General features: G+C 39.6%; 1 protein-coding gene across 3 annotated transcripts in view; it reads left to right on the top strand.

Moving 5' to 3' along the window:
* OTUD6B (OTU deubiquitinase 6B) overlaps positions 1–4,515 on the top strand; it is a 64,973-nt gene extending 60,458 nt beyond the window's left edge. For 2 of the 3 annotated variants that reach the window (XM_033934696.1, XM_033934697.1), the window contains exons 6-7: positions 190–296; positions 4,330–4,515. In XM_033934696.1, the coding sequence (XP_033790587.1) occupies positions 190–296; positions 4,330–4,408 (186 nt within the window). In that variant the 3' untranslated portion in view covers positions 4,409–4,515. The remainder of the gene's footprint in view (positions 1–189; positions 297–4,329) is intronic. The other variant, XM_033934698.1, reaches the window with a different exon arrangement.
* Positions 4,516–15,530: the final 11,015 nt, after the last annotated feature.

Genomic DNA, 15,530 nt, shown 5'->3' with positions numbered 1-15,530 from the left:
ATACTGTAACCTACCTTAATCTTCTGCACCCTCCTTGACATGTAATGAATAGAAAATGACACTGGTGAAAATTTCACACATTTCTCATTAGTTTCTACAGATAGTTCAAAATGTATGTTCAGCAGTGTCACTGAAATGATACAGCATGCAGTGCAGCCTCTTCATTCATTGCTATATTTTCTCTCAAAGCTGAGGGCGCTCTCGCATATCTTACAAACACCGATTGAGGTAGTGCAAGCCGATTCTTCTCCCATTGTTGTTGGTGAGGAGTATTCAAGCAAACCCATTGTACTTGTGTAAGTAAACATTTAGTCTTTATATACATTTTTCTTGACTTCAGCACAGATATATGTACGTATAAACTGTGGAGGGAATCCTACTCTGGGAGAAGCATTCAGCAGGCCAGCTGTTTTTTCCCACTGCTTGCAGCTTGAAGCATAAGGGTTCCCCATGGTGGCAGTGAAGTCCAAGATGGTGATTTCCATCAAAATTGACACCTCCACTATCTCAGGGAGCTAATCCTGCAATATAATTTCTTGCCCCCCCTCCCCCGTGACTCTACCATCATACCATCATCTGTTGGTTTTGTGCTGGATTCTGCAGCCTCTTCTGTTTCTGCTCAGCACAAAATTTCCAAGAGCTCCTAGAGACTTCTATACTGCACTAGCTTTAGTTCTGGTACCAGCACAATTTTTCCAGCATTGCCACACATGCTTGACATGCTGTTACAGTAGACCACACCTCTATATCTTACCTTTTGTTGAAAAAAGCCTTGCTACAGCCCTGAAAGCCTCTCTTAAGCACTGAAGAGGTCTCTTTTTTGATTGCAGGATTTATTTTTCTCCTAATCCCCACAGTGACTGCAACTGTAGTAGGGTGAGGGATCCAGTCATCCCAGGTTTGACCTTTCCAAAACTAGCCAAGAGAATAGTTTCTGCTTTTTATTTTGTTGTTTTGTGTTTTAATACTGCGGCAGACTATAAGCCAGAATATATAGGTATATGGGGAATCTTGGGATTTACCTCCAAAATGTCCTAAACCTGCAGCCCTCATGCTATCAACTGGAGACAAGTAAAATTGGCTGACAGTGGGCTGCACACAGACCACTTATAAGTTCACTGAGTTTCACAGTCTCTATTTGCTGGTAGGTGTGCATAACCTGCCCATCTGAACTGATGTGGAGAAATGCTAAAGAATCGACTCTTTTTCATTCCAATAAGACTGGAAACAATAAGATTTGATGCCAGTCTACCATTTCAGTGTGAGCAGCCACAGAAGGCAAGAAATGTTTTAAGATCTATGGCTATGACCACAGATCAGATGACAAGTAAGCTGTTGCATTTTGCAGCATAACTCCTCAGTCACCTTCCAGCTACTCACATTGAAATGCCAGTGTAGCACTGTGGCATGTTGTGAAATAGAAGGAAAAGATCAGGGTTGCAGAGAAGGATTGTAGCAGAGACAGGTACTGAGCTTCATGAAAAGAGGGGAGAGAAGAGTGAAGCAAAGCGGGTGGGAGGAATGGGAGAGAATGCAGAGAGATGAGAAAATCAGCAAAAGAAAAGAACTAAGGGTGACGGATTTAGTGCTATACACTATTGCATGATGGAAAAGCTGGAGCTTGATATAGAAACACAGGCTGAGGTATGTCAGAGAAGTTACAGAGGGGGAAAAATGTAGAAGATGACAGATGATAAAATTTAGGAAAATAGGAAAACAGTTCATTAGTTGGAACACAGGTATCAGAAGCCACTTTTCTTGTTCCAATTTGTCTTAAATGCAAGGGTTTGCAGGGTGATTAGAATGCCATCCACCTATTTTCTCCATGTCCCTAGTGAACTTTGGCCCAGATTCACTAAAGATTGTTGTTGGCTGATTTTTAAACAGTGATTGATTCACTATCTTTTTGCATACAAATGATTTGCACGCAAACTCCCGACTCAGTCGCTGAGTGAACGATTGAGTTGGGGCAGAGCCCTGACAGTAGTGACAGGAGAAGCAGCCTCCTTTTACTGCTGTCAGGACTGCTGCCAGGTTTTTTTTCTTTTTTTAATCGGGCAGATATTTTGTGTATATTACACACGCAAAATAACTGCCCAATTAAAAGAAAAAAAAGAACCCCCCCCCAACAAAATGCCTCCTCCCCGAACCAAAATGCCAACCACCGATGCCTTTCGTCGCCGCCACTGCAAAAAAATGGCAGGAGGGATACCAATTCCTCCTGCCATCGGGCCTACTCCCGACTGCTCCTCCCTATACCTCTTGGGAGCAGCAGGGGTGCTCAATCCCCCCCTGCTCTGTAGGGCTCCAGCGACAACCAGTCTTCGGGAGCAGGAGGAACCGCAAAGTCCTCCTGCTCCTCCCAGGGCCGTGACACAATGCATCATGTGATGCACGGGGAGGGGCCTAAGGCCCTGATTGGCTCAAGGGAGGAGCCTGAGGCACCTGAGCCAATCAGGGACTTCCTTAGGCCATTTGTTTGACCAATCAGGGACTTCCTTTTGCTCAGCCCTAAGGAAATCCCTAATTGGCTCAGGTGCCTCGGGCCCCTCCCAAGGGAGGAGCCCGAGGTGCCAGGGCCATATGCCCCTCCCATTGCATCACATGATGCACTGGGGCGGGGCCTAAGGCTGGCATTGTGTCGCGGCCCGGGGAGCCATACGGAGACGGAGGGACTGAGCACCCCTCCTGCTCCCAACAGGTACAGGGAGGAGGGCATTCGTTTTTTTTTTTGGGGGGGGGGGGAGTCTGAAGTGGGCCCGATGGCAGGAGGGAGTCGGAATCCCTCCTGCCATATTTTTAAACTGCATGGTGGGAGCATCAGGTGGCAGGAAGGAATCGGCATACCTCCTGCCATTTGTGGGTCGCATGAGGGGCAGCATTTTTTTGACAGGTCTGCCCCTGTCTTTAATTCATTTTTTTTTTTTTATGGGGCATATATTTTTCATGTGTAACACACGCAAAATATCTGTGCCATGGAAAAAAAAAGAATAAAAAAGACAGGCAGACCTATCAAAAAACCAGCAGACCTATCGGTAACACAATTACCAACAGCAGCAGTCAGGTTTTAGGATAGTAAAACTCGATTCAAAATAGCCAAGCAATTTAGTGAATCAATCGCTTGGTTATTTTGCATGGGGTTTTACTAATTTGCATGGGTGGATCGGAGAGGAGATTGATCAGGCAGCAGTTTAGTGAATTGGGATGGGATCGGTGCAGGATTGGAAGGTCTGAATGTTGTTGGGTTTTTTTCTTGGCTTCATATCCTGAAACATTGATACATTCAGCTACACATAAGAGGATGCAGTGAATCGAGTAGAATTTGGGAAGATAGATGGCCTTATTTTCGGTGTTTGTTTTCAGCAAGCCTTTTGGCAAATAGAAGTTAATCATGTACAATTACTTATTTAAAACCCAACATAATTTTGGCATTGGCGGAACCAGTTGCATCAGTTGGCCATCTGGGAGGTGCGAGATGCAGGAGGGACTAGGAAGTGAAAGATGTTCTTGAATATCTGGGAGCCATATCTGCTAGCCTTGCATCTAAAGGGCCGCAGTGCGGTCTTAAGATGGGTGTCCTAATCTGGGCGCTCGGAGAGTCGGGCTGGGAGAGTACTGGTCGGGCAGGGTGGAGAGTACCATTGGGGTGGAGAGGTGAGGTGAGGGGTATTGAAAGGTTCTGGCACTTAGTCACGGACAGGATGAGAGGGTTTCGGTGGGGGGAGGGGGTGGTGAAGCATCTTCGGGGCTCATATGAGTCCAGGACCTCGGAGTGCCTTTCCACTCTCCCTTGATCTCGCTCGCCCTGAGTGGAGTGGGCTGGGGGGGGGAGTTTGGTTGATGTTCTTCTTTTGTCCTTGCTTGTTATACTATTATATGTGATGCCTCTTTGTTGTACTGAGCACCTTTGGGGTGCCTTGGTATTGTATTTGTTGTGTGCATCAAAAAAAATTGTTTGAACCTAAAACCCAACATAAAACTTAATATGTCCGTGTATATAGTATTTTATGCACTAGAAAAACTATTTCCCACAAAACCATACTGACCTGTTTTAAAGTGCTGGTTCTCGGAAAACTTCACTCCAGACCATTGTATTTCAGAAATAACTGACTGACCCATCCTATTCTTTGTATGTCCTTAGCACTTTTCAGCTAGGGCTGAAAATGCTATAGAAATGTAATCCACTTATCTCCATAAAAAACAACCGATTGGGTATAAAGTTGTGTAAAGTAACCTCAGTCCAGTTTGAGTTTAGTAGGATCAAAAAGCACTAGAAAATCTCCGCATAAGGGTGATTTTCATTTTCTTGTCTTGCTTTTTTTTTAATAGGTATATGCGACATGCTTATGGACTAGGAGAACATTACAATTCAGTGGAACCGATAAAGGACAGAACTGAAACTGGCTAGTAGTAATTGATGTTATCCTATTTGCACAAGATTTGACACTGAACCTTTCAGCACGGTCATGGTCACAAAAGAAGTTACTGGCAAGGGACTTTTTGTTAGAAAAAAAATATTGAAAGGTTTGAATATGGTACTGAGAATTTTAAAATATTACCTCTGCTCCTGTTTTTTTCTTGCTGACTATAACTATGCCATAAAATTACTGTTATGAATTGTAGAAACAAGAAAGGAGTGGTTATACCCTAGGAAGTAACCATTTTAAATAGACTGTGACCTATTATAATCTAATTTAAAATTATTAGTTAATGAAGGTTTCCAAACAAAATGAAAGCAAAATAATGCAGTGAGGCAAATTTCCATTCTCTTATGAGAGCTTTATTCTTTTGACTTGCAAAAGGACTACTAGGACTAGCTTTAGGTAACTATTTTGTTAGGCTTCTTTTCAGATACTAAATGGCAGTATTTTGCATTGAAATTATGGAGCAGTATAAAAATATGCTTTTTCTAGATTGGCACTTACCATCACGGCCACAAAGCCCTTTAATGATTCTACAACTAAATCCATTTTGTATCTTAAACAAAGCTCTTCATGTTTGTTTTTTTTTTAATACCCAATGCACTGTTTTGTCCACCAATGTTAAGATTTTAATAATTATGGAAACAGCAGTGAAGGGTTGCAGATATCGATGTATAGCTACGGGATTCCATGGTCAGTCACAGCAATTTCCAATATAAGCGTATGGCAGCCTACCAAAGTCAACTCAACTGCTTCTCATATTTCAATTAGTTGTCATTATTCCACAAATCATGAGACTTAAAAGGTTACCAGCAAAGTGGAAGGTGCACTGTGCTTTGCAAGGACAAAGAAGGGAACTGCAGACAGGTGTACAAGGTGCAGGCAAAGTTTATTTAAAAACAAACAAACAAGATTGTTGTGTACAAACAGACCACTTTCTACAAAATATGGGACCCAACACGGTCCGTGTTTCAAACAACATATCTTCTTCAGGGGTCCCATAAAATGGTGGTATCAAAGGACATGCAACAAATATGCCTGATCTGTATCCTGTGTACTTTCGCAGCAGTATATTTTGATAGCGAAAGTACATAGCATTCAGATCAGGCATATTTGTTGCATATCCTTTGATACCACCATTTTATGGGACCCCTGAAGAAGACGTGTTGTTTGAAACACGGACCGTGTTGGGTCCCATATTTGTAGAAAGTGGTCTGTTTGTACACAACAATCTTGTTTGTTTGTTTGTTTTTAAATAAACTTTGCCTGAATCTTGTACACCTGTCTGCAGTTCCCTTCTTTGTCCTTGGTTTATTGCATTTTCACTGCAGATTTGTTGGATCTCCTTTTTTGTCTTTGCATTGAGCTTTGCAGCAGTGCCAGAAGTTGGCAGGCAATGTAATAAGGTTGTTTTGTGTTTGGGAAATATTTTGTTGGAAGAGAGCTGTTAATTTGCTAATCATTAGAATACTGCTTTTAATAGCTGGCTTATTAGTGGTGTATTTTGTGCATCCACAAAAGTTCTACTGTATATATATTCAGGACTCCATTTTATAATATTTTAATGTTTTTTCCCTATCTGTGCTCAACATAAATGGAGAAAATAAAGTTCTGAATCTTCCCACATTTCTCTGTTTTCAGTCTAATAATCTGACCCATTGCTTCCATTATGTGTTTGTTTTTTTTTTAAAACAACAACCTTTTGGGATCTCTCTTAATGTAAGCATTTGTACAAAAAAATATGTTCAATGTTTCCTTAAAATGAGTTATGGTTTTATTTTATTTATTTATCATTTGTTTGGTTACTTTTCAAGTTTTCACTCATACATGCACTTTTTGTACATCTAATATTTTTTTCTTCATAAAAAGGAAATTAAAATTCACTTCTATCTATAGCTGTAGAAAGAAAAAAAGTAAAAAGCCTGCCTGTATATCATTATCTGATATGTAAAGATTTGCATGTGTGTAGCCTGAACAAAACTGAAATAATGTGTATATTTCACTGTCATATGCCATTAGTTAAGGAAAAAATACAAATTCTCACTAGTGTTCATCCATCTTACAGTCTCTTCAGCGTGATTTTATTTTCACATGTGCAAAGTAAGACACAGAGAATATAAATGAGCAACATGTCTGTGCTTCAGATGTTTGAAACTTCCCAACACCACACATAAAGAACTGTAAAATACAGTAGTTTGTTTTGTTAAAGGAGTGTGATTGGCATGCTGATCCACTTTGACTGACTAAATGTATACCCGACTAGCTTTGAAAAGCTACACTACCTTCCCCAAGCTTGAATAGATGCAAGGATGAAGGAATGCAGTTTTTGAAAGTTATATTGGAATAGTCCAGTAAAAAGGTCAGAAACAGAGAAAATAGCAGCAGATAAAGGCCATATGGCCTGTCCAGTTTGCTTTTTCTTACCATCGCTTATATTTTCCTCCTATAAGATCCATTGCTTCATAATGTATGTTGTTTTCCAGGGGGTTGAAATAAACACAAGACTATTTAAAAATGATTTTTACAAATTATATTTACTTTTTGATTGGGTATTAAACCAAAATAATAAAGATGACATTTGCAGTTTAACCAAATAGATTTGGACTGGCTCTCAGTGGTGTCTGTTATCTTTTACTCCTTTTTGTAAGCATATTTCACTGAAGTGAAGCCACCTGCTGGGGAGGTCCTTCTGTCTGTCTGTTTATCCATTTGCACACATGCTTTGGGAGATTAGGAATACAATTGAGACTTGCCGTTCTGTAACACTCATACAAGTAAATCATTAGAGTTGTTTCTGGTATCAGGAATTTAATCATAACCCAAATCAAAAGCCAGTTACTACAGATTACACAGGGCAACATATCATTTTCATCAGAGTTAATGTTGGGTGGGTTTTGTAGTATTTTTCATGCTGATTTCAAATCTGTGTTTAGTTTTTCACTAGCACATCACATTTTTGTGATGCGGCTCATTATATATAATTATAAACATTAATTGGGCGATATATTATGCGTTTATAGGATAAACGTATAAGGAGGGTTAACAACAGTTGTCTTTGTTTTTTTATGCTACAGACATTATTTACGGTGATTAATAATATTAGTCTTTAGCATGCCAAGACATTGTACTAATCATCCAGATAATTTCTGTTATGTCTAAGGTTCATTCATGACGAAAGCACAACATCACTCAATTACTGTAGATCTGAATAAGGTATACATATTGTACTTTGGCTGTCCACTGGGACCAGGATAAGTCTTGGGCTCCACATAACATCTGTACCAGTTGTTCCAAGGGACTTCATGACTGGCTCAATTGACAAAAGGCAGCAATGCCATTTGCAATCCCAATGATATGGAGGGAACTGCGAAACATATTAAAGATTGCTACTTTGCAGAACTTCTTGCTTCAAGACGTAAGCAAAAGATGCTAATATCATTACAGAAAAAGGAATCGTAACTTAACATTCTTCGCTGTAAATGGCTCATTATGCATTTGTCATGACATCACTGGGCTCTTCAACAGTTTGTCACAAGCGCATTGTCCAGATGAATGATGTCTCTTCATTGATTCTTCACAGAGAAGCTTGAAGGCAGTGTTACTGCACAATGGAAATTCCAAACAAAATACAGTGGTACCTTGGATTACGAGCATAATCCGTTCCAGGAGCATGCTCGTAATCCAAAATGCTCGTTTATCAAAACAAAGTTCCCCATAGAAAATAGTGGCAACACCGACAATTTGTTCCAGAACCCGGAGTCTGTCGGGTGCCAGGTGCTGCAGCGCCGTCTCCTCCGTCCGTCATCTGAAGAAGAACCCCACAGTGCCACTTCGGGGGGGGGGATGCCTCTAATGTCCGCCAGCTGCTGGAGAACCCCGCAGTGCTGCTTCAGAGGGATGCCTCCTCCATCCACCAGCCAGTCCTCCACGTCGGATGCCCCCCGCATGCTGGAGAGCCCCCACCCAAGCCCACGCAGCCGAGCGCCGCCCCACCCACACGACACGCACAATGCCGATGATTGACGCTATGCGCGTCACACGCAACGTGCAGGCGGGACGGCACCCGGCCGTGCAGGCCCAGACAGAGGTCCTCCAACCTGCAGAAGGCATCTGACATGGAAGGCTGGCCAGAAGAGGAATCCCCTGAAGCGGCACTTCCTGGGCTGTAAGTGCTCGTTTATCGGGGCAGTGCTCGGTTTGTGAGTCAAAACTTTGCTGAGTGTTTTGCTCGTCTTGCAAAACACTCGCAAACCTAGGTTCCACTGTATACCAATTGCCCATTTTGCTCATCTAAAGGAGTCTTATGAGAATATGAAGAATTTACTAGAAGCAATCAGTTATAAAACACATCAGTGGAACATCTGTGGTGATCGGCATGTTAATGGGAATGCAAGGAGGATCACTAAATACTGCTGTTTCCTGTGCTATATGGGATAGCAGATCTACAGCTGAACATTATGTCAAGCATGTTCTGGCAGCTGAGGGATACCTAATCCTATAACCCAGGGACAAGCAGTGTGAAATTTATGCCATTGGTGGATCCTCATAAAGTATTTCATCCACCTTTTCATATCAAGATGGGTTGATGAAGAACTTGGTAAAGGCCATGAGTAAAGCAAACTCGCCAGGTTTTCAATATCTTGTTAAGAAATTTCCGAAAATCAGTCACTGCATAACTGAAAGGAAGAATATTTATAGGCCCACAGATAGTCTGTTATGCAGGATGAAGATTTTAAGCAATCACTCTCAGCAGCTGAGTTTGAAGTTTGGGAGGCATTCAGGTGGTTAGTGGAAAACTGGGCAACCATAAGTCTCCTTCATACAAGGAAGGAGTTCAGAATCTCCTTGACATATCAGAAACTTGGCTGTCAGAATGTCATTAAAAATGCACTTTTTTGCACTCGCATCTTGACTTTTTTCCCAGAAAATCTTGGTATGGTAAGTGACGAGCAAGGAGAACATTTTCCACCAGGACATTCAGTTAATGGAGCGTCACTACCAAGGTTTCTGAAATGAGAGTATGATGGTCAACTATTGCTGGAATGTTGTACCGTGACAATCCAGACACAACTCACAAAAAGAAATCGTACTCTTAAGTATTTTATGAAGAAATATTGTTTGCTAAGTGACACAGTCCAGTATAATTAGCTATGCTGTGTGCTTATTTGACTTTGGACCGAAGATAATGCAACATTTCTTTAAGTTGATGCTGCATTTCTTAAAACCCTATATGCTAAAACGCTATAAACTAACATTAGTCATAACTTTAAAAGTTTACGTGACTGAAAAAAAATTATACCAATAAACGTGGAACACTATGTGTGGTATATAATGTGTTTAAAACAGAGAAAAAAGGACCTCAAAAAACCCCTAGATCACAATCAATAAAGTTATGAACAATCGGGGTTAGGTTTTCATCACTGGTCCAAAACTCTGTATAGTTATTTTGAATATTTATTTATCTTTCTTTTTTTGGTTATTTTAAATGCAATAAAATCATATATAATATATGTGAATATTTGAATATATTCTCTAAATCACTTAAAGGAGCAAGTTAAAGCCGGCAAGTTTGTTTAAGGCTTTCTATAGTATGAAATAAATCCAGGCACTTATCTTAATTGCCCAACAGGAGGCTCAACCGTTTCGCTCTACGGGTTTCTTCAGGGGTAACGATAAGAGATAACCCTGTGCCGGTACTGACTTTTGCTCAAAAGTTCTTAAAAGAAAAGAGAAATAGAGAAAATAACATTATAACAATATATTGACGACAAATAAGGACATATTTATTTCAATAATAAACTAATATAGTGACTGCTGAAACTGAATATTAAGCAATTGAAAAAAGAATTTTTTTATATCTCAATAAAGCCATAGGCAACAAAAATAAACAATGAAATACAAACGCTATTAGTAAAACATGTATCATGTCGTCAGTATAACTGCATATTATTTGTTACTGACAACGTTTTAAAAGGTGTATATCACCCGTATTTGAACGGGACCCAAAAGCCATTTTGACCAGTTTTACCACGTTTTAAAATATTCAAATAATTATATGTTGTTTTGAAAATTTAAAATACATAACTTGCCTGTGGTGTAGCTGCGTGTTTCTTTGCTAGCAACAATTTATAAACAAAATGGCGCCCGTATTTAAACAGGACGCCAAGGTTTTCTTAGCCAATCAAATTGTGAAATAACGTCATCGATAATGGCGCTACATATACCTCACAAGATTTAAAAGATGAAGTAACATTTATTTGAATAAGACGATGAGACAATTGTTATGAGACTTATCTTAATGATATTTAGTGTAAAACATGTGTTTGAAAATGTATACTGGTGGGGGGCGTGGCTTGACCGACATGGCGACCGGATGCGCTGAGTGAGAGCTCTCTGGGACGGCAGGATAAATCGTTGTTAAAACTTCTCTACCCAGCTTTTTCAAATATCGCTAGAAAATTTTAAGCTGCTATACCAATCTAGCATGTCGCTTTCCAAAAGCAGTAAAGGAGAACAGTCGCCATTGGCCACTCCCAGTGGAAAGCGGCCTAAGCACGAGGCTCCTTCGCCGGAAAAACAACCACCGAAAACTGTGGACTCGCAGCTTGAATTGCTTCTCACGGAAATGCGTGCATTTAAAAACATCATGAACAAACAAGTGGAAGAATCACAATTAATTCGTGTTGAGATTGAAGCCCTGAACTCACAATTCACCGACGCTAGACACCGACTTGATGCGCTTGAGCATTTCCAAACAGCACATGCTCAAAATGTCTCCCTCATCCCCAAACATGACCGGGACCTGGCGACTTTAAAAGCAGATCTGGAAGACCTTGCGAACCGAAGCCGTCGGAATAACATTAGAATCCTTGGGATTCCAGAATCAGCGGAAGGATCTGACACCATTGCATTTTTGACAAAGTTAATACCCTCTCTGCTTGGAATTCAATTTGAAGTACCGTTTTGAGCTGGAGAGAGTGCATCGAGTTCCTTCAAAGATCAAATCCGGCTCAAAAACAGCCCCCGTCCTATTGTGGCTAAAATCCTCCGGTACCCACAAGTGTTACAAATCCTGACAGCTGGAAAAGAAAGGAAGCAGATTCTCTATCAGGGAAAGAAAATTACTCCTAGTGCCGGATCTGGCTAAATCAACGGCATGCCCGAAGGGAAAGTTTTTCTACAACAAAGGCAGGATCTGAAAGATATTGGAGCCAGGTTTGGCCTCTTGTACCCGGCCAAAATGCCTGATCACGCATCATAATAAGACCACCATCTTATCTTGATCCAGAAGAGCTGCAACGGTATATAGACTCTGTTTAAAAATGCAATGACCCTGTTCTGTTACATCATATTGTATATGGTATAGCTGTGGCTGTGTAGGAAGTATTTTCTGATATGCTGTTATCTAAATTCATTCCTGCCGCCCTTTGGGAGCTTTATTCGGTGCGTTGGTTTGCCTTAGGAAGTTTCAGGCTCTCCCATTATCATCTTTGTTTGATATAATGTCATCTTTCTGGCGCTGTTGGCCTTTTTTCCAGATGACATTTTGGTTTGTCAGTCAGTTCCAAAGGTTTATATGTTCCTTGTTTCAGATAGTACCTCTATGCTCTGGTATTGCTCATTTGATTTTTCTTAAGGATTTTCTATGTGTCTATTATATGATGCTTTATGACTAAATTGCACATTCTTTCCTTTAATGTCAATGGTCTTAATCACTGCATTAAGCGAAAAAAAGGTGACCAATTATCTGCGTTCTCTACAGCCTGACATTATTATGTTTCAAGAGACACATCTTTCCCTCAATGATAGTGCAAAAACAGTAATTAAAAGATATGCTCCTCCATACTTCTCGCCTGCGCTGCGAAAAAAGAATGGAGTTTCTATATACATTAGATCATCTCTCACGTATACTCTCATAACTAATGAATCTGATAAAGAGGGGAGATGGTGTTTGGTGCATATTATGCTTTATAAATCACCTATTTTGTTGCTGAATGTATATGTGCCTGTTGCGGATGACCCTGATTTCTACCGTTCCTTACAAAGCATATTGCTGAAGTATCCCAATGTTCCAATAGTTATAGGGGGAGATCACAACCAACCTCTGGATCTTTTTTTAGATAGGACCTCCACATGCCGTCCGGCTAAATCCAAAACATTAGAAGAAATTAAAAGCCTTATGAGAAACTATAGCCTTGTTGATCCCTGGAGAATCCTTAAACCTACAGCTCGAGAATACACGCATTTTTCTGCTCCCCACAGTACTTATACTAGATTGGACTATTTTTTGATTTCCTCACACTTATCCACAGACATTTCTAATGTTATTAACCATCCTATCCTTATCTCAGGATCATGCACCAGTTTCACTGTTCTTAACTTTCTCTTCAATACACTTATAACTCGTCATTGGAGATGAATAATAGTATTCTCTTTGATGATTCAATTACTGCCAAATTGAGAAAATTCACAGATGAATTTTTTCTTAATAATTCGGATCCATCTTTATCTCAAGCTACAATCTGGAATCATACAAGGCTTACTCTGAGAGGGGAAATCATTAGCCTGACGGCTTGGAAACGTAAACAATCCAATAACCAATTGAAAGCTCTTGAATCAGACATATCCCTTCTTGAATTGCAATTTTTTTTCTAATCCAACAGACAAGATAACACACACACACCTTCTTAAAAAATATATGAATACAATGTATAGCATCTGCTTTTGCTAATAAAGATATATTTATTTTAAAATTGGGCATTATATTGGAGGCAATAAGATGGGTAAATCTTTAGCTCAATATTAAAAAGGAAAAAAAAGAGAAGCATCACATCTCTTCTATTACTAATTCTCGAAACCAATTCTATCACCGATTCGTTAGGAATTAGTACTGAGTTTGAAAATTTTTACTCTGACCTTTTTCAGTTGGAATCAGACTCGTCTCTGGAGGAAATTAATAATTACTATGACTACCATTTCACACCCAAGTTTTACCAATCCATCTCAAAGAAGAATTAGACAGTCCGATTTCTGTGCAGGAAATTCAGTCCACAATAACAAACTCTTTGCTGCGAATAAATCTCCTGGACCGGATGGCATCACTAGTGAGTTTTATAAAACATTTTCCCTCCAATTAAGTCCATATCTATTACAATATTATAATTTATACACTCAAACCCCAGACTTGCAACGTAACTTCACTGAAGCCAATATATAATATTTCCTAAACCGACAGAGACCCTACTAGAGTAGGTAATTACAGACCGATCTCTTTGTTAAACACTGATTATAAGATCCTGGCTAAAATCCTTGCAAACAGAATTAATAAGGTGATCCAATTATTAATATCTCCTGATCAAGTGGGATTTATTAAACAACGTTACATTGGAGACAATCTACGAAATCTTCCATAACATTTCGGGTATAGCCAAGGACCATAGCAGAACCTGTGGTGGGTCTAGCAATTGACGCGAAAAAAAGCTTTTGATAGGGTCGAGTGGCGGTTTTCTGCTTCAGGTTCTGAGGTGGTATATTTTGATGAGGAATTTGTAACTTGGATACAAGCATTATATCGATCTCCGTGCTCCAGAATATTAATAAATATATTCTCTCTCAAATCCGATTATCTTACAAAGAGGAACAAGACAGTGCTGTCCTCTTTCGCCTCTTTTATTAATTTATCATTAGCACCCTTTTTATCCTCCATAAGACAAATCTGAAGACATACAGGGAATTCCTACATCGCTTAGGGATTTTAAGATAGCAGCATATGCTGATGATATTATGCTTTTCCTTAAAAATCCTCAACTATCTCTATCTGCCCTCATCCACACAACCAATTTATACTCTTCGTTTTCTGGCTATAAAGTTAATTGGGGAAAGTCTGTTATTTTTCCTCTTAATGAACATGCCTCACAATCTGATATACAAGATTTCCAATTCTCATGGTCTACCCTTCCTATAAAATATCTCGGTACTTTTGTACACAAAGACCCTGAGGTTATTATGGAATTCAACATCTCCAAATTAAAAGATTTAATTAATTGTACCATCAATTAATTGGTCACCACTATATATTACATGGTGGGGTCGGTATTTCTGCTATAAAAAATGACTATCACCTCAAGTATTATTTAAACTCATCATGCTTCCTGGCTTATGTAAACCACAATTTATAAATGGATAGATAAACAATTGAATTATTTATTTGGCAACATAAAAGACCTAAAATAGCACTCAATAAATTAGAGGCCTTCTAAATTTCATGGGGGTGTTAATTTTCCCGGATTTTCGAAATTACCATTTGGTTTTTTAGCGAAAATATGGCTCCTATTTGGCAGTCTTATAATGCTTAGAAGACTCAACTAACGTTCCTTCTTGGTTCACTCTAGAATCCCTCTATATGCAATCCTGTACCTTTACAGGCCCTTCCTACCAGTCATTACCCAAACATCTTAGACAATTCCCTCTTTTTACAGCGACACTTACTGCGATACGTGCGTTGGATTAAAATAGCGGTTAATTCAATTTTTTCTCACAAAGATATGACACTTTGGGAATAATGCCTCCTTGAAAACATAACAAACGATGTTTCAACTGAAAGACATGGAGAGCTGCTGGTGTTTGGCAGGTTCGATCTCTATTTGATGGATCCGAGTTATTATCCTTTTCTAAGTTCAGTGCTCATTTCCCGACGCTAGCGTCTAAGAGAAAAACAATGGTTAATTCTCACTTCTCTCCTTTCTACTTTACACTTCTCTGACATTTGCATGTCTATCCTCTTGGAGTACTCAGACCATAGCTATGGGTAAGGCTATGTCGTTTATTATAAGAAATTAAGAGAATCATGTTATACCCCCTCTTCAGATATAGTTTCTAGATGGTCTAATGATCTCAATTGGCATCTGTCAGACAAAGATTGGTGTCAATTATGGTCCAAAACTAACAGACCCTTGTTATCAGCTAGTATGTCTCAATCTCTACTGTTTGTAATGTGGAGAGCAGTTTGGACTCCATATAAAAAGAAAAAAGCAAATCTCTCTTCTGAAGATATTTGCTGGCATTGTATATACATCTCAAGGAACGCTTAAACATATGCTTTTCTCCTGT

Source organism: Geotrypetes seraphini, chromosome 2 (assembly GCF_902459505.1).
Source record: "Geotrypetes seraphini chromosome 2, aGeoSer1.1, whole genome shotgun sequence".
NCBI lineage: Eukaryota > Metazoa > Chordata > Amphibia > Gymnophiona > Dermophiidae > Geotrypetes > Geotrypetes seraphini.
This window is presented reverse-complemented; position numbering and strand designations above follow the sequence as displayed.